The sequence below is a fragment of the Carassius carassius genome, chromosome 4, assembly GCF_963082965.1.
Source record: "Carassius carassius chromosome 4, fCarCar2.1, whole genome shotgun sequence".
Lineage (NCBI taxonomy): Eukaryota > Metazoa > Chordata > Actinopteri > Cypriniformes > Cyprinidae > Carassius > Carassius carassius.
The window spans coordinates 30,877,919-30,905,016 of record NC_081758.1 but is presented as its reverse complement, the minus strand read 5'-3'; the positions used below and the strand labels follow the sequence as shown (position 1 = coordinate 30,905,016).

Here is a 27,098-nt window from a genome sequence, read left to right as displayed (position 1 = left end):
TGTCTGAATGTTTTCCGAAATGCTGTCTAGGAAGGCAGCGCACTTAAGGTTTCGAGACAGCCGATGTTAGCTTCACTGCTAGTGACCACGGAATTGAGCTAACGTTACCTGAGCATTTAGAGTCAGCCAGCACATTTAGAAACGAACCAGAAGATTTGCAAACCCTATTTGATTATACAAAAGATCCAGTGAGATCAACGAAGGCCACCTGTATGACACTAGTTTTAACTCATTCAAATGAGTAACATGAACACAGCAGCTCATTCACTTGCCTGAGTAGTTGATGTGAATATCAGTGGCAGCCTTTTATGTATAGATGCTTGTAACGTTTAGATTTTCTGATAACGTACATGCTTAAAAACCTAGTGGGCTACCTGTCTAGACAGCATTGTAGTCATCATACCACAACTCATTAGTGGTCTACCACTTGTCAGTATTGCTTGCCTGGTTTTCAGACAGCATCATGTGGAAATAATGTTAAAAAAATCCCAGTAAAGCTTGTGTTTTTACAATAAAGTTAACCGCAGCACACACACTCAAACTGCAGGATTGACTTTGGACTAGAAGTGCTTTTAGTTACTTAAGCAATGGGTAAAAAAGGGCAAATTGCAAATGGAAACAAGCACTAAAAACGCTGAGACTAACAAATAATACTTGTGGATGAACATTTGCTTGGTTTTATTTTCTCTTTCCTTCCTTAAAGTTTGAATGAAATTAAAATTCAGTCAATCCATTTTCTGGTTTCTGTTCTTATGGATTAATATTATTGTTATTTTTTAATATTATTATCATTATTATTATTATATTGACTAAAATTTTAAACCAGAAATATAAGTGGATAACTGGACCTTTCGGTGAAGACTTTTTTTCTGGTGACTTATGCTGAGCTTCTCCAATCATGTAGTCCACTTAAACTCCGTCCTTTCTTACAGGTCTCCACAAGCTCTTCATCCAATCAACAACTGGATAGAAACAAGATTGCTTTTTCGATAATCTGTTGCACTTTGGATGTACAGCACAATACAAAAGAAAGATCTTTCGCTACTTCCGTCTCTTTGTGATTTTAATGTACGTTCAAGGTCTTCATTTTTGCAATGATTTATCAGTGCACATGAAAAACAAATGTTTCTTTTAGTAATAAATTCATCAAACTGTATTAACTTGCCCCACCCCAAAAGCATTTTTTATGGCTGATGTCACCCTCTTATTTTTTGACCTTTCCTTTCAACTCATTTTTTCAATCTTATTGAACATTCGGTCTCGCTCTGCAAAATGCCATGTTATAGAAGTAAAATAGAATGCAAATACTGTTCAATGTCTTTAAAGTTGACCAGTAAAGTGGTTTTTAACTAAAGAATTATTGTTTATTTTAATTGAAGAGTTTATATGTTTTGTCTCCTCTGTTCACATGTTTTCCCAAAAAAACACTGATTAGGCCTGGATTTGGCGGCCGGAAGGAAGGAGCAGCGTGGCATCCCTCTCCTCCTCTCATGTCCCCTCCCTGTGTGTCTTTGCATGTCAGTGTCCCCTCGTCATCCCCCCTGTGTCTCACCCCACCAGCCCTCTGTGTTCCTCCCCCTCATGCTTGGGACAGACTGGCCTCACTGTCAGACCAATGACTGCCTGGATAATACTGCCTGTCAGCCTGGCTGCCTTTTCTATCACTGGGATATGGATAGTGTGAGTTTTAATATACCGCCACTCATGAATCATAGATGCATTAAAATGCATTAATTATCGTTTGTCACATCAAATCGTTTTTAAAAGTTGAAATCAGAGTTTTTAGGTTTTTTTTGTTGTTTATGTTGTTGTTGTTTTCAAATATGCAGATTCACTTATATAAAATGGCAAGCATAAACAATAGAGTGTTGTTTTCTTTGTCCTCAGATATGCTATGGCTGTAATGAACCACCATGTTTGTCCTGTTGAGAACTGGTCAGTAAAGTTGGGCTTGTTTCACTCAGTTTATTTAAAACCATATGACGTTTATGTAATTTGATAGTCGACTCCATTATTTCAAAGGTCGTACAATGTGACATGCACAGAGGAAACAGCCAAGCCAGGCTTCCCAAAAACATGCTGCACCATTCAAGACATCCCCCTCATCAGGTAGTCATATACGCTTTATTTTGAGCTCTTCCTCTTTAGTTTGAGTCTGTGTTTATTTCCAGTATGATCTGACAATGTCTTTGTCTAAACTTTGATTCAGTAAATGTGGATCTTACCCTCCCGAGAGCTGTCTTTTCAGTCTCGTTGGTAATGTGGGAGCTGTCATGGGTAAGACTACTTGTTCTCATATTTCCACATATCCTACACCAACACTGACATATCAAATAACAGAGAAGAAAAGCATGAATGGAAGCATTCAGAGTGGCAGAAGTGTTGCAAAAACAGATACCTGCATGAGACTTACAGACATGTTACTTATTGCGTCATCTATATTGGATGCTTTCCTGTGTTTCCTTTCATGATGTGTTGAGTGAGCTGATATGTTGCGATTTCGTGATTAGGGGTTTGATTGTCCTTGTCTTGCTGAAGGTTAGCTGTGATCTGCTTCTATTTGTGTTGTGATGAGATTTGTGTGGGCAAATACGGGTTAAAAAGTAAAATATAATGTATATACTGTGTCCCCCAAAAGTACTTAAAGCCATGCTTTAAAAAATGTATTGTTTTTGGATTGTCACAAAATAACAAGTTAAGTTAAAAATGTATGTTTAGCATGCGCTTCAGGTTTCTAACATACATTACCATTCAAAAGTTTGGAATTTTTGCGAGAAGTCTCAAGGGTGCACTTATTTGATTAAAAGTACAGTGAAAAGTGTAACATTGTTAAATATTACTACATTGCATTTTAAAATAATTGTTTTCTGTTTAATATATTTTAAGATTTAATTAATTCATGTGATGGCCAATTTCATACAGTCTTCGGTGATCTTTCAGAAGTCATTATAATATGTTTGATGCTCAGGATACAGATTTGCTGCTAAATATTTTTGTATAAACCATAATTATTTTTTTTCAGGGTTCTTGCATGAAGAGAACATTCAAAATAACTGCATTTATTCAAAATATAAATCTTTTAAGAAAATGTCACTTTTGATTTCAATCAATTTGATAAAAAAAAAATATATATATATATATATATATAAAAATTTAAGTTAATGTATTTGGATTTTTTTTAGTCTTCAGTGGATTATGAGAAATGTTCTAGTATCAGTCCTAACTGATTTGATAATTTGTTATCTTATGCGGGTAAAACTGCAAATATTGTCAAAGCTAAAACTAAAAAACAACAGCACTGTGCTCTACAAGTGCTCTATACTATGAAAAAAAACAAAACAAAACAAACAGGAACTTTGTAACTCCAAGCTGCACGCATGCAAAATGGTCTGATTGCTTAGTGTTTCTGTTCTCTTTTTATGTGTAGTAGCGTTGGTGTGTTTGCTACGGTATGCTCAGATCATTGAGCACAGGAACCACTGTTGGCTCAACACTAGTGGACTTGTGTCTGGATGCACCAATGCTGTTGGACTGGTCATGGTGGGCAACTTCCAGGTCAGTCACACAATTTTGCCTAAACCCTGATCCATGTGTGATTATCATCTGATAAACACATTTAGTTTCAGAGTAGATCGCCCAGCTCACTATTCACAACACTGAAACCAAAAATGGTAACAAGCATTAGGGCATCTGTTAATGCTGTATGAGAAGATATTAAGGGCTGATTCTTCACCTTTAAGTCTTATCATAGGCCGTACATTCAGTGAATCAGAGTGTTTCAGAGAGGCTGATGTTCTCAAAGTGATTAGTATTGATCCATACATGCTGCCATCTCATTCTTCAAAATGGATTTTTAGAGGGCATTTTAATCTTTAAAAGCACCTCCATCCGTATACAGAGTGCACAATAAGCAAGTTTCTTGTTGCAGCAAGTCAAAGTTAACTGTTTTTTTCTGTCCCCTGATAGATAGATAGATAGATAGATAGATAGATAGATAGATAGATAGATAGATAGATAGATCGATAGATCATTTGAATTTAAGTTATATTACTCTGTAAGTTCTGCTCATCCAGAATAATAACTTACATCTTTTGAATCTGTGAAAGTTCTACTTTTATTTGCGTGCACTCAAAACAATAACAGAACGTTGTGCTTTTGTAAAATAACGAAAGCAAACATTATTGGGTCTCTGTGAACTTGAGTGTGTCCAATTTTTTTTTTAAAGGCACTGAAACTCTGTGTTTGCCTCACCGACATAAAAAATATATCTATAGAAAGTAAATTGTCAACATTTAAATGAACCATCTTAAATGGAAGACAAATATTTTAAGATTATGTAATCCGTATAAAACGTGCATATCCACTGTGGAAAATCTGAAAAAAAAATAGAAAATACTAGTTTATCAATGAATTATTACAATGTTAAGGCAGTCTTCTTGCTGTTTTTTTCCCTGACGCATTCATGACCATTGCTTCTGCCTGTGCACTGTGGAAAGTATAATGCATGCGTTTGAGCGCTGATAGGCCATAGGCAATAAAATCTCATCATTACGAATTATGTGGTTTATTAATATAAACGTGTGATTAGTCGACTAATTGCTCAAATGAACGATGACTAGTCGACTAGAAAAATCTTTAGTCGAGGGCAGCCCTAGTTTTTTTTTAGTCCACTTTGTCCAGGATAGATGTGTATCTGATACAAGTGTATCTGTCATCATTTTACAGTGTCCTGGTCTTTTATTTCAATGCTTTGATTTATTATTACTTGAATAACACTGTACTGTACTGCTTTTCGACTAGGTGGACCACGCTAAAACACTACACTATGTAGGAGCGGGTGCTGCCTTCCCAGCAGGCATTCTGTTCGTGTGTTTGCAGTGTTTGCTGACCTACCAGGTGGCTGTCACCGCTCTGGACTACTGGATGGCTCATGTGCGTGTGGCACTGGCTTCTGGTGCTCTCATCACACTGGTTCTCAGTATCCTTGCTTATTGAATATGGCTGGAAAATTATGTGTGTGTTGCTTGCTAATTTTTCCTGACAAGGGTTACCATATTACCTGTGGCACATCATGAACTATTGCAATTTAATAATAATGTGATGTTCACCCAAAATGAAAATTTCTTCATACTCATGTCATACGAATGACTTAATATCTTCTGAGGAATTTTACTGGTTGCTTTATTCCTTTAGGCTTTTAAAGGGCTACTCATACACATGTCGTTCTAAACCTCTGTGACTTTCTTTCTCTTGTGGAACATAGAAGAAGAAGAAGTCCATAACCTACATTTTTTTTCTGATAATCCATTGCACCTCACAATTTGAAAGAAAAGATCTCGCACTACTTTAAATTTGAGCTATAATATGACTAGTTTTATGATACTTGCATTTGCAAGCTTTCTCATTGTATTTGCATGGAAAAGAACAATGTTGTATGCCTTTTGTATTTAAATAAGTTCTACAGGTTTTTAACAACATGAAGGCGAGTAAATGATGACAGAATCCTGTTTAGTGCCAGCTGTTTAAATAATAACGCATGACCTGATCAGGGCAAGAAAAGCTATAGTACTGGGCTTTCTCTGTTTCTCTTCCTGCTGAGGTTCTGGTCACGATCATGAAGCCCCTGACTCATATAATAGTGGAGGTATAATCTAATTGCTTCAATGTAAATGTTGCAGAGGAGATGGATAAGCCCAGCTGGAGTCTCCCAGCCTTCCTGCTTTATCGCTGCTCTGTTCATTAATGATTTATGAATAGTTTTTTCCCCAACTGGAAGAAGGAACAGATTTCTGGGTGATGTAACTATGAGAGCAGCTAATTAACCAGTATTTCTGTAAATAATCCATGTCTTATAAAACACATCCATCCATCATAAAATAAATAAATAAAGCACATCCATCCATCATTTAACATCGATTGGATTTGTCTAAAAGAAGAAAGTCATATACGCCTAAGATTCCTTGAGGGCGAGTAAATCAGGGTAATATTCGTTTTTGGGTGAACTATCCCTTTTAAATAGACTTTGGAATGGGGACCAGCAACTGTTTGCTGGGTGGTGTTGGCGCAGTGGATAAGACACATGCCTTTGGTGTGAGAAACCTGGGTTCGAATCCACTGTGAGACACCAATGTGTCCCTGAGCAAGACACTTAACCCCTAGTTGCTCCAGAGGCGTGCGACCTCTGACATATATAGCAATTGTAAGTCGCTTTGGATAAAAGCGTCGGATAAATGTAAATGTTTGCCCACATTCTTCAAACTAGAAAGAAACTCCTAAAGGTTTGGAACAACTTGAGAGTGAGTAAATGATGACAGAATTGTAATTTCTGGCGAACTATCACTTTAATTCTGGGCAGCTGTGCCTTCCGCTCACACAAATGTAAGCTTCCTTTTGAAAACGTTTGAATCCTTGATGGTTCCTCTCAGGTGGGATATTCTTCATCCATGAGAGCTTTGTCTTACAACACGCAGCGGCCATCTGTGAGTGGGTCTTCACTGTAGTCATCCTAGTGTTCTACGGGACTTTCACCTACGAGTTTGGCACGGTCACAACTGAGACCATGTTAGCCGGCCTCCAGAGGAACCTCTCGCACGGGCCCGGTATTATGATTGGAGACGACATCCAAACAGACTCCCTGGGAGGCACCACCACAAAGGGTTTGAAATCTCCAGGTGGAAGCAGCACCTCCACCCATCTGAACTGCACTCATGAGAACGTTGCAATGCTTTAAACACATCAGCACAAACGCAGTCACATACTGCCAGGTGGAAAGCCTCACAATGGTGCATCCTACATTTAAGACCACACTTGGGCTGAGATTGAAGTGATTTAGAGGAACAGCCCGGTCTGATTCGAGGCAGATTAAGAGTTGAACGGGTTTACAAGTGTGACTGATGTATACTAAAATTTCAGTTTTAGACCTTGTCTGATAGATTTGCCTTTTTTCGTCCTGTTTTGTCTTGCGATAAGCTTCTTTTGGGCTGTATGTGGATGAAAAATAGTTTTTTATTATTATTATTATTTATTTTAGATCCACTTTAAGGTTGTTGTTAGCACAGATCCAGTGGTTTGTGAGGTCACTTTGCTGTTGCTTGAACTGTTTCACTGGGCGATAGGGTAAATCTTTACGGTCACGATGCACAAATGTTTCAGGGTTATCTCTTTTAGAGCTTGTTACTGTTTGTCCACACTTACAATTGCAAATGGATGATTTGCAGGTAACACTATGAATGAACTTGTAGATTTAAGTTCTTTTCACTCTTTCGGGATTGCAGACTATCAGGATCCGAGTATTATATTATTTTTGAAATGTGAATGTCTAAAATATGAATTGAACTATAGCCTTTGAGTAACTATTATTTTGGAGTAAGAAGAAAAATACATTATAATTGAAATCTCATTTAGAATATTAAGTCTCATTCACCCATTTTTTGTAAAGGTGGCCTTTTTAATGATGCAGTGGGTGAGATAAATTTTTTGTCATGCTGGCTTGATTCTGTTCTGTTTCATTCTTGTTTTTATACCCTGACAAGGTGGGTTTTGTATTATTATTTCGAGCAGGAGGAAGGGATGTAAGGTGACACACGCTCTAACCTTGCCTTCCTTGTCAGTCGATAAGTTGTAGAATAAGTATATTCACATTGACTGTACCTGTAACTTTTTATAGATATTTTTTTTCTGTCAAGGGCCATAAAAACCACTCCGAAAAATGCCGCATCCATTCAACGTTTTACATTATTTTACTTGCATATCTTTGTTGTTTTGTGATATTTTTTACATAATCAGTTTTTTTCTGTTGCCAAAGGATGTATTTAATTTGCTAAATATGTACTGTATGCCTTTGATTCTTTAACTCTCATTGTTTAGTGTGTGTGTGAGAGAGGACACAAAGCCACTGAGAAAATGACACTACTGCGATATTAACAAGTTTTGAAACCGTTATATGAATGAAACCTAGGCTGGAACCTGGGAAACCGCATTAAAACTTTCTGAGGGTTGAGTGGTTATGGTGGCCTTAATGTTGCTGTAGTATTTGTGCGTTTTTTAATTCAGGCTGTCAAGTAAAGGGTCTGTAATGCTTTTAAAGTGTCTTCAAATTTATAGTGCTTTAACATTTAAATTTCACACAGAAATGTGCCAGTTACTCTTGTTTATTTGCTGTTTTTTTCAATGGGACAGAAAGGTTTCCTGCCAATGAATAGATTGTAAATTTCGATGTGGTCTCTAGGCATCATACATGTTTGTCTCTGTTGACTCCTCTATTATTGGAGGGCCAATTTAAATTGTTTCCACTTCTCATTCAAGGGAATATTCGCAGGGCTGCACTGTACAACTCAAACCATCCATTAAATTTAGTTTTGAAGGTTTTTTTTTATTGCTACCTCCCAAATGTATTAGTTGCTCATTACAAAATGCATTCAACTCAAACCAAACTGCATATAGAGGTACAGTAACATAATGGATAAATAAAAAATAAAAGTGCATAAACTCTTTGCTAGTATAAAGCATGTGCATATGAACCTAAAGTCAATGCTGATGTCATTTCCCATTAATTGTCTTTTTTGCTATATCCCAGCAACATGCATTTTTTTTTGTCAGTGCATATAGTCCATTTATAAGTCATTTATAGGTCACCTGAGAGCAAAAGTTTGTGCAAGGATTGTTAACTGATTATTTCTTAGTTATGTTACAAATTGAACTGTATTATATATTGAATGCATTAGGCTCGGTCAAAGACTTTAAAGTCACAAGGGAAACCTGTCAGATGTTTTCATTTAATTTTGTTGCCAACTTTTGCAAAACCGAGGACTATCTGAATCTCCTCACATGAAAATGATTCAAATCTAATGTTTTTGGTTGACAATGTTTCTTTTTTCGATGTTACATGATTTTCAGCTGTTGTCTGGATAGAAGTTATTTTTCTGATGCCTTTAAATGATGTAATCAAAGTATTTTTTATCAACACATTGCATCTGTGAAGAACACAACAAAGACGTGAGGTTCACACTCCAAAATCGAAAGAAAAATAATGCAGAGATTATCTTTATTTTATGAATTACTTATGTAAATAAGTAAGATTTATGTATAATTTCAACGGTTTTCTTCGACAGAGATTTATATTGAATTACCAAAACATCCAATGGATAATAAACAGGTTTATCTGTACTTGTGTCTGTGATCATTCAAAGGCAACACACCTGAAATAATAATACACACTATGTTAGAGAGACAAATTCAATTTCACAGTAAAACATTTAATAAAATCAGAAACGTCTGTATAAGGTTCCATACAAACAGTTCTCAGTGCATAAACATACTAAACAGTCTTAAAAGTGATCTAGTGAGAATTGACACTTTGCTGTTTTGTTATGGTTTTCTTTTTTTTCCCCCAAGTACACACAAATGCAATCATTTCTAAGCCTGGTCCCTGCACAGTAAACTCACTTTCAACAAACTGAAAGTTGAATTCATATTCAATTCTTGAAGGTCGTGAGGTCATGTGTACATTGCTCCATGTAGATCCTCTAGTCTGTGTTCTCTTTGTCTTCTCCGGTCCTGAAATAACATACAAACACACTTAATGCTCAGGGATCTTCTTAAGGTGTTAACAAGAATACAAGGAATGAATTATAAAAACAACAATGACTGGGCAAGACAGTCTTACCTTGTCTTTTTTGAACTCCTCATAGTCTGGATTGTCTGTGGCTAGTTCAAGTCGGCACAAGGGACATGAATTGGTCTGTAATGTTAAATGTAATGTAAAAACTCTTGAATATTTGTCATAATTGATAATTATGCCGAACATTAAATATTATCCACGTACACTACCTTTCAAGTTTAGGGTTGGTAAGATTTCTGAAAGAAGTCTCTCATGCTCACTGTAAAACAGTGATATTGTCAAATATTATTACAATTTAAAATAACAATATATTTAAAAATCGTAAAATAATAATATTTTTCCTCAATTACTAATTACTCCAGTCTTCAGTGTCACATGATCCTTCAGAAATCATTCTGATAAGCCAATTTGGTGCTCAAGTAACATTTCTTCTTATCACTGTTGAAAAAGCTCAGTTTTTTTGTGCGAACTATGATACATTTTCTTCAGGATTCTTTGATTAATATAGAAAATTGAAAACAACAGCACTTATTTGAAATACACATTTTTAGAACAATTTAAAAATCAGTTGAATGTATCCTTACTGAAAAGAAGAGAAAAAGACATTTTCAAAAAAGGAATTGTACCAACCCCAAACTTTTGAATGGTAGTATATTTAATTCTAGCATGATCACAGGAGGATCATACGAACAATTCAACCGCTAAACGCACCTTACTGAGCCATGGCAGGATGCATCCTGCATGGAACAGATGTTTGCAAGGCATCTCTCTCACAGTCTCCTGCTCCTCGAACTCCAATAAACACACCGGACACTTCAGTGCTTTATCTGTTAAATTAAAAGAGCATGAGGAAAGCTCAAGAAGAATGACGGTCATGGACACCAAGGATTTAAGACCTCCTAATTCAATCAGACTTCCTGCCAATGCCAAACACAAGGAAACATCTAACTAAATTATTACTAATTATCCTGTTGCTAATGTTCCTTTGTGCAATTATGTCTTCTATGAATGTGTTTACAGATGATTATGAATGAGTAGTCTGTCACCTGCTTGTTCAGGGGAGATGATGACCATGGGGAGACTCTGAACCAAAGCTTTGGCTGCAGGAGGGGGGAGACGCTGGTCCCAATCCGACAAATCAAATGAACCTGAGTCTATGTCAAGACCCTGCATCAGAGACCTATAACCACAAAATTAACAACAAAAAAGGTCGGTTTTAGTACTAATTAACTTCTATTAATGCTTATACTTTAATTTACAGTACATCATTTAGCACACCTACAGTAACATTCAAAATTTCGGGGTTGGTATGCACATTTTTTAATGTTTTTGAAAGAATCTCTTTAGTCACCCAGGCTTCATTTAATGATCAAATACTGTAAAAATTTTAAAATACTAATACAACTTAAAATAATGGTTTTTAAATTATTCCTGTGATGGCAAAGATGAATTTTTTGTGGCAATTTATCCAGGCTTCAGTGTCACATGATCCTTCAGAAATCATTCTAATATGCTGAGTGAAATTTTTTTACTTTTTATTAATGTTTTTGAAAACAGTTGTGCTTTTTTCATGATTCTTGGATGAAGAGATTGTTCAAAAGAATAGCCTTTATTTGTAATAGAAATCCTTTATAATATTATAAATGCCTTTATTGTCACTTTTGATCAGTTTCAATCCTGGCTGAATACACTTATTCATTTATTTTTAACGGTAATGTATATGTACACCTACAGACTGAAAAGAAGCTGAGTTTGAGTCTGAAGACGATGTCTGCTCGTTACCTCGCGAGCTCCAGCAGGGCGTTCTGTCGGTACTGTTCTTCTGGATTCGTGGGCTCACAGTTATGCTCATCAAAATATGAGGCCATTTTCTACTTCACCTGATAAACACATAATGATAGACCATTTGAATGCCATTTAACTGAGGGGTTTTGGAAACCTGAAGGTTCAGGATCTGTTCAACTTGAACCAGTGCTTGAAGTGGAACATTTATTTATTTATATTAAATACATAAGTTCTTTTTAATAATTCACTATGTACGTATAGTGCCACAATCAATCTGCGATACCTAACAAGACCACAGGGAGGCGCCAAAGACCAATAACCTTAACCTAAACCTAACAGACTTCGTTCATAGTATTTTCCCCCATCATGGAGTTGATCCAAAATGCGTTTATTTTGAATAACATGAATAAAACATTCGCGGGAAAGGTGGATTTAAAGTACCAATGGGTTGGGGTAGGTATAGAGAGGACTACTCGTCCCATAAGGTAACATTCATTTGATAACTTTAATAAATATTTTCATTTTAACTATTTAACATACTTTTTTTTAATATAATGTAGCCTATGAATTATCTGCCATTATTTCCTTATTATTAAGTATAAATAGCATACATACACAAACATGCTGCTATTTTTAAATGGTGTATATAAAATCTATCGTAATTTGCACTTAGTGTAAATAAATAACAGACTGCTAAATAACGCTATTTTCATTCAGGTGTATATACAAGTGAATAGCACTTGAAATAAACGTTTATTTGAGTCATTGTCTTTTTTTTTTCTATAGAAGTGAATTTGCCCAGATAACGTGGGCGTGGTTGGTGAACAACGTGAAATCATGTTAAAATGACCCCTAAACTACTTCGCATGCATTAAAACAGATATTGAGGAAACAACACAGCGTAATAATTGCATAAACATTTATTAAGAACGTAAAGAAAAGTATTTTCTTTACAGCTTTGCAGTCGCTTTCGACGAATCTGCTGGAATGGGACATAAAGCAGCGCACATCCACAGTTGATCCATATTAACACCGGCCTACTTCAACAAAGAAGTTCCTAGTTCACTAACTCATGAAACATTAAGTTAACCTAGAACAATAACCTAGAAACTGGAGAGTTTAAGTAACTATTTGTATAACGAATGTTTATATCTTCGAAACAAATATTACACTGATCCAAATAAGTTACGGTTTTAAGATGCTGGTTATTATTTATTCAAGAACACCCATGGTAAATTGTCAGCTAGTCTCTCTCTTCTCAGACTGAGTGCCAGACAAAGAGAGCATATTAGGTGGACATAAAGTACTGTTGGATTTGAGCTTTTTAGAGATCCATTGGCTTTTAAAATATACAGGCTGCTGGCATCACGATATGATAATCTGCTAGCTGGTTAGCATCACTGTTCTCTAGTGGTTAGCATAGCAATTCAAAGTTAAAATTTACATCAATTTATCAAAAAAAAAGTATGTACTAAATTCATTCGTCTAAATTAGTCAAATATAATATAATAAATGAAATTCGACCTACTGCAACTTTACCCACTTATGAATTTGCTTATCGTCAGGGATGGAAACTTGTGTCACTGAACTGTCACATATCTAAGCTATCGCGATGTTTCCGAGAGGACCGGGGTTGCCAGAGTGTGATTTTAATTATTTTATCTGTAACTAAGATATACAGGAGATGTATGTGACTGTTAATTATATACATGTTTATTTTTCATTTATTTAAAAATATACAAATATATAGATTTGATAAAAATGCTGTGCATTGCAAGCAAACAAAAATACATTTCTTAAAGTTTCCAGTGCTGCAGGCAGTTAATGGGTGTGTGTGGTTGCCATGACGCCGAGGGCTGTGGATGTGTACATGTCTAGCTATTTCCGCGGTTCAAACCCGTTCCTGGAGAAAACTTGGAGTGGAAACACGTTGATGTAAGTGTAAAAACTTATTTAACTTATTTTAAAATAACAACTCATGCAAAATATATGTTTGAGAGTTCTGAAACAAAGTAATTTAATTTAATTTAATTACTGATGCTGATAATTAATTTAGTAAGAGGTACGAATAAGCATGATGTGGTATGTGTGTCATTTTTCTTTCTATTAAATAGCATAAGTAAATAAACAGAAATGGCTTCATGAGGATCTTTGTATGTAAGAGCCCCTAGTGTTTGTTGGGGACCATTTCCTTGGCAACCTTATAACAACTCCCTCTTAAAACTGGCTGCTTCCATTCTAATGCTCAGTTCCAAAGAGAAATGTTAGTTTTACATTTCATTCTCATGCATAAGTGACTTTTCTGTCTTTTTAGAACAATAATGGAAAATGAAGGATCTGGAGAAAACACTGATGACCTGCTGTCTGCAGGTCAGACACCTTTGACATTTCCCTTTCATACTAATCCTGTCTCTATTGTGGAACAAACTACTGTAGGCAATAACTCTTTTCTTCTCAGAGGAGTATGAGGCGGTTGATGTTTATGGTCTTATACCTTTGTCATTGTCCCATGATCACTGTGATGCTCTGCTGGACTCCATAGACACGCAGCTGAGTCATCTACAGGTCAAGCACTTATAGTCTGATCAATATTTGATAACCATGTTGTATTTTTTTTGTCATAGCAAGTGTACAATATTGTCCTGATTTTGTTTTCGACCAACAGATCCATAGCCAAAACCGAATGCAAGGAGGAAACCCCAAAATATATGAATTACCTTTCTCGGGTAACCATTTTTCTGCAATAAATATTATTAAATATTAATATTATAATATTAAATAAACAATTTATAGTGCATTTTAAATGTCTATTTATTTATTTATTTATTATTTTATTTTATTTATTATTTTTAAATGCATTTATTTTCCTAATGTTCTATATACATTTTGCAGGCTATCTTGATTGGAGTCATTCTGTCAGTAAAGACACAGGCTTGGGGAGCACTGTTCCAACCAATGATAAAACACCATCCAACCTTGAAGAGACTCAGTCAGGTCCATTCAATTTATTCCTCAAATGGAATTGAATGTATAATCAAATTATACCCAAATCATTGCATAAAGTAGCACTATTGTGATTATTAGGCATAGCTTGACATTTGAGCTTGGGGATAAATCACACAGAAATGACTTGCCATGCTAAACTTAGCAATAATAAACCCATTGAAAATAATGCACTATAATCATGTTTGTCAACATAATGTCAAAGTAGTCTTTTATTAGGCAAATCAAGGTGTGAATAACTCACCCACTGCTTTAAAACAGACATCTGTTGGGCATGATTCAAGTTAAATGGCAGGACCACAAACACTATTATATAATTATTTTTAGATTTCTTACAAAATTCCAAAAGAAATGCACAAGATAAGTGTTAATTACTTAATTTAATCTTATGTTAGGCTTATTATATTTTTTATTCCATACCTCTACTTAAATTAATGTCTTTCTTTTTAATTCTTTAATTTAATCACCCTGCACTTTTTAAATTAATATAATTTTATAACTTATAATAACTCCCCTCTTCTTTAGTTAATCTACTGTTATTATATTTCTTATACTGTCACCCCACTACTTCAGTTAATGTTATTTTACAACAAAATAAAATGTAAACACTTTGATATGAAATTTAAATTTTCAGTTTCTTACAGGCTGTGTATTGGTGTTCTTTTTTCTTTTGATCTTCTTAAAATCAATCATCGTAATTTCCTGTTCAAAATGTCAGAAAGCAAAGATGACCAAACAGAACATCAGAAAATGGAGATGATAGAGGTTGGAGTCACAGCTACAGATGTGTGGTGTCCTGAGGGAAGGGGCAGCATGAGCTCTGTGTCCAGGGTAGAGCAGTGCTGTTGGAGACTGGAGAGGCTTCTTGGGATAAATACTGAGGTGGCAGGGATGGGAAACGAGGAGGACGACCTCACAATGGACAGCATCTGCACTGAAGACTTCTCAACACGCTTTAGAGAGGAAATGCTTGTCCCGTCGGCTTCAGGTATATAGACTGAGCTAGGGGAAGCAGTAACCTATGATCTGATAAAACCATGTTATCCTCTGACAGGTATTCCCATGCAGAGTTTTGATTCGGTCACCATAGACACTGATTTGGAGACAGTGAGCTCTGAACAGGTTCAACAGCACCTGAACTCTGCACTTAGCAACAAGACAGGTACAGGTGTGGGGATTCTGCTCTTTACCATATTAACTTATGCATGTCTAATGTCATGCGTTCTGAACGTCATGTGTGCTGAATGCATGTGCAATTTTATCGATGCAATAATCCTTTTTTTATTTTGTGTGCATGTCACAGTTACACGCTTTGCAAAATATGCCGACAGAGTACACTCTGACCAGGAATATAATGGCAAATATGGTGTGTGATCTTTCTTTACATTCGTTGTACATTACAGCCTGGGGGGGGGGGGGGGGGGGGGTATATTTGAATTCACCAGACATGGGGACTTGTGACTTGGTGACTTGGACTCGAGTCGACTCGAGTCGCTATTTTTATGACTTGTGACTTGACTTGACAAAAAATAAAATACTTGAGACTTGACTCGGACTTGGAAGTTAAAGACTCGGGACTTGACTTGACTTGAGACAGGATGACTTGAATGACTTGAGTGTTAATCACATTAAGTTTTCAGTTTGAATATAAATTATATAAATTATTTAAAAAAAATAAAATTGATTACTCAGCTGGAGCGCAGTCTGAGAATCGCGTTGTCATGTCATGACATCATCAGTCATGCCCTCTCTACCTTACGCAGACCACGCCCACTTAGATCAGATATCACATCACATCAACATCTCAGCTTGAGGGGTACTGAGGGTCATCGCTATTGTCGTCAATAATTCGCGCCTAAAAACGCGTGGAAATCGCTAGTCGCGCCGCTTTCTCATTGTTTCCAAAGCGCTCGGGCAGTTGCGCCCCTGAGGCGTCGAGCGCGTCGCGACCGCGTTGCTTCCATTATGAGCGCGCATACCGGTGGCGCATACATGGTGGGATAGGCCACATCGTGCTCGGCTTGCAGACAAGACTCTCGAATCTTATATTTTGCAAGTGCAATACCTTGTAATAGAGGTAATGACTTACGGATGTACTCTGAGAGAGAGATTGTGTGTGTGTGTGTGTGTGTGTGTGTGTGTGTGTGTGTGTGTGTGTGTGAGAGAGAGAGTGAGAGAGAAACACACTCGTGCTTCACCTGATGAAGGAAACCCAAACTGAGTCTGACTCCAATCACAACCCCAACATTCAGAAACTAATTGACAAAAATCTGAAGTATAATTATGATGAAAAATGAAAAAAAATGAATTTGAGCTCCAAACCAAACTCCAGTGTTATTCGGCCCTAAACAGAACCACAAAACTGGCAAATTACTTATCACTTAAGCAATTAAAAGAAAGACAAATCCTTTCAAAATATCGACTCAGTGATCATGATTTGGAAATAGAGATTGGTAGACATAAAAGATCCTGGCTACCGAGAGAAGAGAGGCAAACACTGTGAGCTGAATCAAACAGAGGATGAGAAACACTTCCTTCTGGTCTGTCCCAAATACAGCACTGCAAGAGAAACATTCTTCTCACAGTTTGAAGCTTTGAATCCTTCATTCTTGTCTCTAAATGACTCAGAGAAACTACTCTATATACTTGGAGAGAATGAGACGGCAGTCACAATAGCTGCTAAATATTTATACACCATACACACCATACGAAAGGGATAATTTATTGTATTCAACTGTTTTATTTTATATTCTTAATTCTATATAATTACTATTATTAATATTAGAAATATTATCTGCTGCTGCTATTTTTATTGTATTTTATTGTAATCATATTTTATTCTGTATCTAAATGCTAAATTTGGCAATACTGTAACTCAAATGTCATGCCAATAAAGCAACTTGAACTAGAGAGAGAGAGAGAGAGAGAGGAGAAATGTAAGAAAGTTTAATGTTGTATGTAAACTGTGTTTGAGGGGAAGTTGTGGCCTAATGGTTAGAGAGTCGGACTTGCAATCGAAGGGTTGTGAGTTCGAGTCTCGGGCCGGCAGGAATTGTGGGTGGGGCGAGTGCATGTACAGTTCTCTCTCCAATACCACGACTTAGGTGCCCTTGAGCAAGGCATCGAACCCCCAACTGCTCCCTGGGCGCCAAAGCATATGGCTGCCCACTGCTCCGGGTGTGTGTTCACAGTGTGTGTGTGTTCACTGCTCTGTGTGTGTGCACTTCGGATGGGTTAAATGCAGAGCACGAATTCTGAGTATGGGTCACCATACCTGGCCGAATGTCATGTCATGTCACGTCACGTCACGTCACATCGTTAGAGAGAGAGGTGTTCAGAGAGGAGTCTGTTGGATGTTTAGCTGTTATTTGTTTTATGGACTCAATGTTGAAAATGTAAAACATTTTAAACACTGTTGGCAGAAGTGAAAAATAAATAATTTTATGAAGTTACAATTTTGTTTGATTCCATGATGTATTTTACTGAACATGAGTATTTACAATGCAAATCCAAATTATTTTAATTTACTGTTACTTATATCTTGTCTTTTAACTTTATTAAGATCAGATTCTGCAGGTAAAATTACAATAATAAGGTGACTTGACTTGGACTTGACTTGACTTACTACAGGACTTGACTTGACTTGACTTGACATAACTTGTGACTTGACTTGACTTGCCCAAGAAAAAAATACTTGGGACTTACTTGAGACTTGAAGGTTAAGACTTGAGACTTACTTGAGACTTGCACATGTGTGACTTGGTCCCATCTCTGGAATTCACTCTTCATACTACACAGTGAAATCAAATTGTTGTGATGTGATCTAATCTAAAAATATTTTATATATATATATAAATATATATATATATATAAATATATATATATATATATATATATATATATATATATATATATATTGTAAAATATGATTAATTTCTGTATTGGCAAAGCTGACTTTAAAGCAGCCATTACTTCATTCTTTAGTGTCACATGACCTTCAGAAATCATTCAGATATGCTGATTTGGTGCTCAAGAAATGTTCATAATTATTATTATAAATGTTGAAAATAGTTGTGCTGCTTAAAATTTCTGTCTATTCTTATGTGTACCACTGTAGCCTTTCATCTGAGCAGAGAAAATGGATACTGTACAGGACAAACCAGCCAAATTCAAAACAGTATTCAATCCTTCAGGTACTTCTCAACAGTTTAACTGGAGTTGAGTTTGAGACTGTCTGAGGAAGACCTTGGATAATGATAATAGATAAACTTGGATAAACAGCTTGGATAATGTGTCTTGTGCTAGTGTTTATTTCATGCTGCTGTTTCTGGGCATTTACTAAATATGACTTTAACAGCCCATTGGCAAAACCCCTCATTACTGCCATGTTTGCATAGTTTCATCTGAAGTTTATATATAAAGATATCATGTGCCCTCCGCTCACTAAAGTTGTATAATCTTTATAAGAAAAATATACAAAAGAACAGCACAATATGTTGATATGAAACATTCTGCAGATATTTCTAATTAAAACCATTTCTTGCTATTACTCTTTGGGTGTTGTAGCTCTGATGATGAGAGAACTGTTGAGGAGACGAGTAGTGAAGGTGTTGTGTCGAAGCTTGACTACAGAAGAAGGAGACATTCCTCAGGCAGGAAGGGGAAGAGGAGGCGTTTGTACCAAAACAAAAGGAATGACTCCTACATTGTAAAACACCTCTCTTGCAATTACTGTAATAATCATTGTCAGCAACATTAATGCACATTAATCATTTATCATTTGCAGTTCATTTTTTTTACTGTTTCAAAATCAAAAAAATTATTAAATTTTTTTGCTTATTCATTGATATCCTTATTTAGGTTTTTAGTATTTTGGTTTTCAGGGCACAAAGAAAGATCGGGGCAAGAGCAGAATAGATGAAGATCAAGTCAAAGAGCTGAGCATGTCACTTACTGAGATTCAACGGGAAAAAACAGTATGAAAATCATCCCCTTTATTATTCATTCAAAACGTTACTAAGTTCATTTATTAAACAAATGTGGGATTATTTCTTCAGGCCACACTTCATACTCTGAAGAAGCTGAGAGAGGAAGTGGATCGAGCTAAGAAAGAGCATCTCTCTCTCCAGCTCAGTGTGAAGGACAGCAGAGCACAGGCTCAGGACATCACGTATGTTCTGCTGACAGGAACCTTCAGCCCATTTGCTTTAATTGGCACTTGTTCTTAAATTCCATGTTTAATGATCAGTGTATATGTAACACATATATTTAAAAAGTGCCATGTGTGTCCTACAGGTGTGAGCTACAAAGACTGCAGGCCCAGAGGAACTTATTCTTGAAGGAGGTCAGGGTTCTGCAGGAGCAACAGGTCACTCTAGTTAAGAAATGAAACCATGACATCAGCGCTTATATATTAAAAAACCTATTAGTATAAAATACTTGTTAGAGTTTCATTAAACATCTGCATGGTAATCTTTTTAAATAAATAATTAATATAGATAAATGCATGAATTAATACATGAATGAGTGACTGTCTGTCTACTGTACAGTATGTATGTATTATTGTCCATGCAGAATGTAGCTAGATAACATATGCACTATTTTTTAAATCAGGTCAGTTTAATTATAATATGCTGCATTATAAATATGCTGCTTGACATTCAGGGTGACTTTTTTTTTTACTGTCAGTGTGCAAGCCGCAGTGTGTCTGTTCTGGAAAGGGAAGAGATGGACAGACTGCTGGGTAATGCCAAGTCAGAACTGTTCTCAGAACAGAGACGTTTCAGACACAAACTGGACTCTGTGCATGAGGTAGATCACTTACACTGTCTTAACTCTTATAGTCATCAATAGGGACTCAGTTTACAGACACGGAAGTAGTTTAATGGTATAATCTTTAGCAACCTTGATGCCCAAATAAAAATGCATAAATATGTTGCTTAATTTTATATTGCCAGCAAAATAATCCAAAACCTAGATGAATCTCTTTTTTATTGTCTCACTCAGAGGCTGGATGAGGTGAATCAAGAGCTGGAGCAGAGCGAGGAGGACTGCAGGGCTCTCCGACAGAAATGCACTGAGCTGGAGGAGAAGCTGGCTGATGCAATCAGAGAAAATAAACAAATAAAGGAGGTTCTCACTTTTGTTTTATTCATCTCAGTCTACAATAACAATGTTGTTGGTATCTGATACAGACTGCAGACACTATTGATATTAGTACAATATGTGTGCAGACTTCTCAGAAAGATCTAGAGCAACAGGTGAAGAGTTTGGGAGCGCTGGAGCGAACAGTTGCTCAGAAAGAGCTGCTTTTACAGAGAACCGAAGACGCAAAGGAAGGCCTTCTTCAGGAGCTTTGTTCACTGAGAGAGGAGCACAGCTTTAAGCTGAGAGAAATGCAGAACAAGAAAGTAAGATTTTTTTTTTGAAGATATTAATATTTATTCAGGAAGGATGCTTTAAATTGATCAGAAGTGTCAGTAAAGATTTTACTCTATATTTATTCAAGGATCCTGAAGAAAGTGTCACTGTTTTCACAAAAATGTTAAGCAGCACAACCGTTTTCAACATTGCTAATAATAAGAAATGTTTCATTGGCACCAAATCAACATATTAAATGATTTCTGAAGGATTGTGTGAACTGAAGACTAGAGTGATGGCTACTGAAAATTCAGCTTCGCCAATACAGAAATAAATAGCATTTTACAATACATTAATACATTTGTAATAATATTTCACAATATAAATGTATTGTTGTTTAAATAAATGCAGACTTGATGAGCATAAAATAACACGTATAAAGCATTTTGCATCATATTTTAATTAAATGACCTCTCAGTGAGACAACATTAAATTTATTTTGATATTTTGATTTTATATATTTGCTCTGAAATTATTTCAGCCGAAAGATTATGTTGATGAAAATCATTGTAATGCTGGTTCACCAGCTAGACCGGCATCAAATTATCACTAGCCAGTTATCACTGATTATCCAAATTATCACTGAACAATATGTGCTGCTCTTTATTTTTATTTCATGTGATTATCAATCCCTTCTTAGGAGCAAGAGATTGAGCAACTGACATTACAGTTAACCAAAAGCCAAAAAGAGGAGCTTCAAAAGGTAATATGGTTATCAAATGGAGAGACTTGTCACAGATTATTCATACACATAATGCCAATCTCTGAATCTGTTTGTTTTAAATGTATGAATCCAGGTGCATCAGCAGGCGGATGAGTTGAGATCAGCTGCTCTCAGTGAACAAGCTCAGAGCCACAAACAGAGCCTAGACTTCTTACACAACTGCATCCAGGTCAGCTGTCACACTGTGTGCTCTTTATATCTGAAAAGAATGCAGTTCAGTCTTAATTTCTTTGTCTTTCAGATGAAAGATGAGGAGATAGAGAGACTAAAAGAGGTTCTAGAGCAGCATGAGGAGAAGATGAGGAAGCAAGCAGAGGAACTCAATAGAGAAACTCAGGAAAAGGTTCCTTCCCTGTTAACAATGATTCTGAAGTGATTCTAAAACGATTCAGATGTATCATGGATTTATGCCCGTACCATTTGAGGGCATTAACTTCCATGTTTAAATTCCTGTTCACTCTAAAGAACCAGTACATCTCTTTATATCTGAACTAACAGATTCGAAAGGCTGTGAAACGAGAGGAAAGGAAATGGGAGGAACAGAGAGAGAAGGCTCTTAAAGAGCAGCGTGGGCCTCTGGAGCAGCAAATAGAGGAGGCAGTGAAGAGAGGGAAAACAGAAGTGGAGAAGGAGCGAAGGAACACACTGGCCTTACAGAGTAAAGTGACGGAGCTTCAGAAAGTGAGTAGTATCTGAAGCTGTCTTTTTAATCTTTGGGTTGAAACTTTGAAGTAAAACAAATGAAAGCGAGTATGGTTACATTGAATACATTTATATGAATAAATATACAATAATAGACAATGAATGGGTGAATCTCACAGAATGACTCAAGAACATGTCAGGGTCATGTGTAAAAAATAGAAATATATTGTTTTTAATTGTATAGTACATTTATGCATTTAGCAGACCTGTAAACTCGTAATACAAACAAAGGTAATATAATTGCTTTCTGGTTCATTTTTGGTTTCTTGTTACAGGAAGCAGAGAAGAAGATGGTGCATCTGAAGCAAACTTTGCAGCGGTCTGAAAAGGAGCTTCAGGAGCTGAAGAAAGCCCTCTCTGAGAAAGACCAAAAACACCAGAGAAGAACAGCCAGACTTGAGCAGCAGAGCCAACGCTGGGCGCAGGACATACACAGCGAGTGTGTTCGCTTGCAGGAGTTACTGGCTGTTGACAACAAGAACTCATCAGACAGGTGTGCTCACTTAATTGTAGTACATAGAGTATGTCTGCGTTCAAAAGTGACTTCAGTTGCATTCATTTTCACACATTTCTATTATACTTTTATCCAAACCGACTTACAAACAAGTGACATCAAACAATTCAGCAAAAACAGCGTAAACTACATTTAAAAAGAAACAAATATGTTCATATACAAATAAATAAATAATAGTAAAACAATGCAACGTAATAATCATAAAACAATACAAATATAATAATAGTATTAAAGAAGTTTTTCAAATAACCAGTCCATTGGTGAGACAGTATTGTGTTTTATAAAGGGTTATATTCAATTATTTTCTGCTACAGTCCTACAGTGAGTGAAACTCTTCAGACTCTGCCGACCCTCACAAAAGCCCTACAACAGCATATTAATGATCTAAAAGATGAGCTCAACTCTCAGAGATGTGCTGCACTGCAACTCAGCCGAGAAAAGGTACAGAGTTACAAACTAAATACACATAATCACAGCAAAACTGTGCTGATTAGCAATAGCTGCCTCTTTGTTTTAGGAACAAGAGCTTCATCTGCAGAAACAGCAGTTGATGGATGAAAAGGAAAGAGCACTGGCTGCTCTAAAAGAGAAACTCATACAGGTATACAGACATTAGCACCTACAATATGTATCATTTATTATAAATTGTTGCACAACTAACACTATGATCAAAAATCCTTTATATATATTAATAACTTGGTTTATGTCTCTGTGTATAAACGTAAGGAGCACATCGAGGAAATGAGCAGCATATCTCGAGCACAGCTGCACATGAACCATGATGACACAGATGAACTGTGTGTCCATCTGCGCAGGCAGCTAAAGGCCAAAGATGATGAGCTCAGACGGTTGCAGAACAACATGACTCAGTGGAAAGACAAAACCACTGCAAGACTTGCACATAAATTTGAGCTGGAGCTTAAAGCAGAGCTGGAGAGGTACGTCACATACTCACTGAGTCAAGTGGATCTACAGTACTTTTGTAAACAATCTTTCATAAGTTGAAAACATAACTAGGTCAGGATTCAAAAACTTCTACTTTTATGTAGAACACAGCTTTTTTTCAAAACATGTCTTATTTCTCCTATTGCACCTAGTGAACAAAGACCGCTCGAATGAATGAATGAATGAAATACACCACTGTAGATTACTGGCTACCATGGCCCATGATGTTTAAATTGTACAGAAAAATCCAAATCTTGTTGGATTATCCACCATAACCTTTGCTGTATGAAACAGGAGGGTCCCGAAGCCCAGAGCAGAACAGCAGAAGAGACTGGAAAGACTGGAGAATGAAATGAGACATCTGACTGGGGTAAATGCCAGTGTTATTTTAGTATTATTTTTAATTTTTTTGTTTTTAAAATACAATTTAGCTTTAATTTTCAATCTTGAGCTTAAACTTATTTTATATTTATATTATAAACTTATTAAACTTTATTTTAGACTGTTTGGTTGACAAGGCATCTAATATTTTATTTCAATTTCAAATGTCTTTTCTTATTATGTTTTAATAATAATAATAATAATTCATAGTGTTATCATGCTGCTGGAATGAATTTCATCTTAATTACTCATATTCAGAACAACAGCATTCTTCCTTGTGTTATATCGCTTAAATATAAACCGAAAGCATACAATTGCATGTTTACTCTCTCTGTAGTTATGATTATAGTAGAACTCATGGTAAGAAAGTAGTACGTTTGATTTTCTCTGTTATTCTTCAGCAATGCCAAGACTACAACGAATACCAATCGGCCTCCACTGCTCTTCAGGGTGGCACAGAATTCCAAAACTCTCAAGTAACCCAAGACCCGACCTCATATAAACTGCTACAGCACCTCCAGAGTCGCATTCGTCAGCTTCGAGCAGAGAGCCAAACCCGCTGCCCCAGCCCAGTGAAGTGGGACAGGAATCCCACAGCCCTAGGTGGGTCTTATCTGGACACGGTACATCAACCAGTCTCAGATTAATAACAAAGCTACAAATACTTTTGTTTTATTTCAGTATTAGTATTTTAAATTGACAGCAACCAATCTGGCTTCAGAAGTGGACATTCAACTGAGACTGCCTTGCTCTCAGTTGTTGAAGCCCTAAGACTGTCAAGAGCGGAATCCAAATCTTCAGTATAGCTTGATCTGTCCGCTGCTTTTGACACGGTTAACCACCAGATCCTCCTATCAACCCTACTGGCAAAGGGCATCCCAGGAACCACACTTCAGTGGTTTGAGTCTTACCTATCAGATAGGTCCTTCAAAGTTCTTGGAGAGGTGAGGTGTCCAAGTCACAACATCTAACTACTGGGGTGCCTCAGGGCTCAGTTCTTGGACCACTTATCTTTTCTGTCTACATGGTATCATTAGGTTCTGTCATTCAGAAACATGGCTTTTCATACCACTGCTATGCTAATGAGACTCAACTCTACCTCTCATTCCATCCTGATGATCCAACGGTAGCTACTCGCATCTCAGCTTATCTAACAGACATTTCTTGCTGGATGATGGACCATCACCTTCAACTCAACCTTGCCAAGACAGAACTGCTTGTAATTCCAGCAAACCCATCGTTTCATCACAATTTCAGCGTCAAGTTAGGCACCTCAACCATAACTCCTTCAAAAACAGCCAGAAGCCTTGGAGTTATGATTGATGATCAGCTGATTCTCTTAGACCACATTGCTAAAACTGTCCGATCCTGCAGATTTGCTTTATTCAACATCAAGAGGATCAGAACCTTTCTTTCGGAACATGCTGCACAACTCCTTGTTCAAGCTCTTGTTCTGTCCAGGCTGGACTATTGCAATGCTTTCTTGGCAGGTCTTCCAGCCAATTCTATCAAACCTTTACAATTAATTCAGAACGCGGCAGCAAGATTAATTTTTAATGAGCCAAAAATAATAAATGTCACACCTCTGTTTATCAATTTGCACTGGCTACCAATAGCTGCTTGCATAAAATTCAAGGCATTGATGTTTGCCTACAAAACTACCACTGGATCTGCACCCATTTACCTAAATTTATTACTTTAGACTTATGTGCCCTCTAGACGCTTGCATTCTGCAAGTGAACGTCGCTTGATTGTGCCATCCCAAAGAAGCACAAAGTCACTTTTACTGACTTTTAAATTAAATGTTCCCTCCTGGTGGAATGACCTCCCCAACTCAATCCGAGTAGCTGAGTCCTTAGCCATCTTCAAGAATCGGCTTAAAACCCATCTCTTCCATCTTTATTTGACCCTCTAACTTTAGCACTCACTATTCTAATTCTATTCTTAAAAAAATGTCTAACTACCTTTCTAATCTTTTTGTATTCTATTTTCTTGTCATTTATTATGCAATTATGTGTGTGTATATATATATATATATATATATATATATTTATATATATATATATATATATATATATATATATATATATACCTCTAACACTAGCTTGCTCTACTCTTTTTCTATTCTATCTGTTTTCTTTTTATTTATTATATTATTTAAAAGCCCTTGCTACGTGTACTGCGTTAAGCTGAGACTTCTTATAGCACTTATATATCATTGCTCTTTTTGTTGTTTTTGATTGCTTCCACTGTCCTCATTTGTAAGTCGCTTTGGATAAAAGTGTCTGCTAAATGAATAAATGTAAATTGGCTTTCATCTTTAGCTTATTTTTATTTAATTAATAGTCAAAAGTTATTTGTGTTTATAAACAAATATTATAATATTAATTTTTCTAATTTATGCTTATATTTATTTTATTAACGCTTTATTTCAATTAACCAAAATGTTTTCAATAGTTTGTTTAATTGTAGTTGATTATACTTTTTAGTTCAAAATAAATTAAATGTGTAAGAATTTTATTTTAAAAAATTTTGCAACAAATTTTCAAGTATATTTTCTTGTCAGATTGCTCCATCCCTGGACAGCTATAGGACTGAGGATCATTTACCTGCAAAGACCGTCTCCAGTTAACATTTACTTTCAACTCTCTGGAATTTGTCCATGAAATTGATTTTATAGGAAAACCATGTACAAAAATATAACTTAAACCATCTTTGTGAAGCTCATGATGAGCAATGTTCATGGTTGCAGGTGAATGTTTAATGTAGGCCTGTTAAAGACCAAAGGATGAACTTTGATACACACACACACATAAATTGTGTTTAAATTTACTGTGAAATAATGAACAGATCTAGTGTGTTTATATATATATACATATATATATATACATATATATATATATATATAGTGTGTAGCCAACAGTATTTACAGCTGGTCATTTAACTGTAAACTTTGCAGAATTTTTTGTTGTGATCTTTAGGAATTATGATTGTAATTAAATAAT

The 27,098-nt window shown here is 36.1% G+C and overlaps 3 protein-coding genes and 1 long non-coding RNA gene across 9 annotated transcripts in view; 3 read left to right on the top strand and 1 right to left on the bottom strand.

Annotated features, from left to right (window-relative positions):
* The window catches only part of LOC132139755 (transmembrane protein 150A-like), a 7,402-nt gene extending 375 nt beyond the window's left edge, over window positions 1-7,027 (top strand). Inside the window, exons 1-8 of one of the 2 annotated variants that reach the window (XM_059548355.1) lie at window positions 979-1,068; window positions 1,436-1,680; window positions 1,888-1,935; window positions 2,023-2,109; window positions 2,210-2,277; window positions 3,428-3,555; window positions 4,801-4,978; window positions 6,426-7,027. In XM_059548355.1, the coding sequence (XP_059404338.1) occupies window positions 1,009-1,068; window positions 1,436-1,680; window positions 1,888-1,935; window positions 2,023-2,109; window positions 2,210-2,277; window positions 3,428-3,555; window positions 4,801-4,978; window positions 6,426-6,730 (1,119 nt within the window). In that variant the 5' untranslated portion in view covers window positions 979-1,008 and the 3' untranslated portion in view covers window positions 6,731-7,027. Of the gene's footprint in view, window positions 1-978; window positions 1,069-1,435; window positions 1,681-1,887; window positions 1,936-2,022; window positions 2,110-2,209; window positions 2,278-3,427; window positions 3,556-4,800; window positions 4,979-6,425 lie in introns of those variants that run through there. The other variant, XM_059548356.1, reaches the window with a different exon arrangement.
* A 1-nt stretch (window position 7,028) lies between these two features.
* Window positions 7,029-9,165, top strand: LOC132139760 (uncharacterized). The gene is made up of 2 exons (XR_009433655.1): window positions 7,029-8,525; window positions 8,576-9,165. It is a non-coding gene; the product is annotated as an uncharacterized LOC132139760 (long non-coding RNA).
* LOC132139757 (E3 ubiquitin-protein ligase RNF181-like) lies at window positions 9,015-13,027 on the bottom strand. Of its 3 annotated transcripts, none has more exons than XM_059548358.1 (6): window positions 12,948-13,027; window positions 11,402-11,499; window positions 10,666-10,799; window positions 10,331-10,536; window positions 9,665-9,739; window positions 9,015-9,555 (listed from the first exon to the last, which is right to left on the bottom strand). In XM_059548358.1, exons 2-6 carry the CDS (start codon window positions 11,485-11,487, stop codon window positions 9,496-9,498), a joined length of 561 nt encoding a protein of 186 aa, XP_059404341.1. In that variant the 5' UTR covers window positions 11,488-11,499; window positions 12,948-13,027; the 3' UTR covers window positions 9,015-9,495. The 3 variants fall into 3 exon arrangements, with proteins under 3 accessions (XP_059404341.1, XP_059404343.1, XP_059404342.1); XM_059548360.1 differs by having other exon boundaries at window positions 10,331-10,446; XM_059548359.1 differs by having other exon boundaries at window positions 12,933-13,023.
* An 87-nt stretch (window positions 13,028-13,114) lies between these two features.
* Window positions 13,115-26,974, top strand: si:ch211-102c2.8 (golgin subfamily B member 1). 3 transcript variants are annotated; one of them, XM_059548351.1, is made up of 26 exons: window positions 13,115-13,339; window positions 13,719-13,774; window positions 13,863-13,969; window positions 14,070-14,130; window positions 14,297-14,398; window positions 15,126-15,395; window positions 15,462-15,575; window positions 18,525-18,600; window positions 18,974-19,115; window positions 19,291-19,383; window positions 19,465-19,577; window positions 19,703-19,775; window positions 20,096-20,218; window positions 20,414-20,539; window positions 20,641-20,817; window positions 21,468-21,530; window positions 21,625-21,720; window positions 21,793-21,894; window positions 22,050-22,232; window positions 22,529-22,746; window positions 23,082-23,208; window positions 23,285-23,368; window positions 23,494-23,705; window positions 24,007-24,082; window positions 24,495-24,696; window positions 26,660-26,974. In XM_059548351.1, exons 1-26 carry the CDS (start codon window positions 13,248-13,250, stop codon window positions 26,683-26,685), a joined length of 3,114 nt encoding a protein of 1,037 aa, XP_059404334.1. In that variant the 5' UTR covers window positions 13,115-13,247; the 3' UTR covers window positions 26,686-26,974. The 3 variants fall into 3 exon arrangements, with proteins under 3 accessions (XP_059404334.1, XP_059404333.1, XP_059404332.1); XM_059548350.1 differs by having other exon boundaries at window positions 13,116-13,339; window positions 15,462-15,569; window positions 24,495-24,716; XM_059548349.1 differs by having other exon boundaries at window positions 13,116-13,339; window positions 24,495-24,716.
* Window positions 26,975-27,098: the final 124 nt, after the last annotated feature.

What these genes read in the sequence shown, in the direction of transcription:
- LOC132139757 (XM_059548358.1), bottom strand. Translation starts at nt 11,487, where the DNA reads ATGGCCTCATATTTTGATGAGCATAACTGTGAGCCCACGAATCCAGAA. An exon ending in TCCTGCCATGGCTCAGTAAG is followed by an intron (nt 9,740 to 10,330) that starts GTGCGTTTAGCG and finishes TTAACATTACAG; the next exon opens with ACCAATTCATGTCCCTTGTG. An exon ending in AGGAGTTCAAAAAAGACAAG is followed by an intron (nt 9,556 to 9,664) that starts GTAAGACTGTCT and finishes ATGTTATTTCAG; the next exon opens with GACCGGAGAAGACAAAGAGA.
- si:ch211-102c2.8 (XM_059548349.1), top strand. Translation starts at nt 13,248, where the DNA reads ATGACGCCGAGGGCTGTGGATGTGTACATGTCTAGCTATTTCCGCGGT. An exon ending in GCACAGGCTCAGGACATCAC is followed by an intron (nt 19,578 to 19,702) that starts GTATGTTCTGCT and finishes TGTGTCCTACAG; the next exon opens with GTGTGAGCTACAAAGACTGC. An exon ending in GTGGGTCTTATCTGGACACG is followed by an intron (nt 24,717 to 26,659) that starts GTACATCAACCA and finishes TTTTCTTGTCAG; the next exon opens with ATTGCTCCATCCCTGGACAG.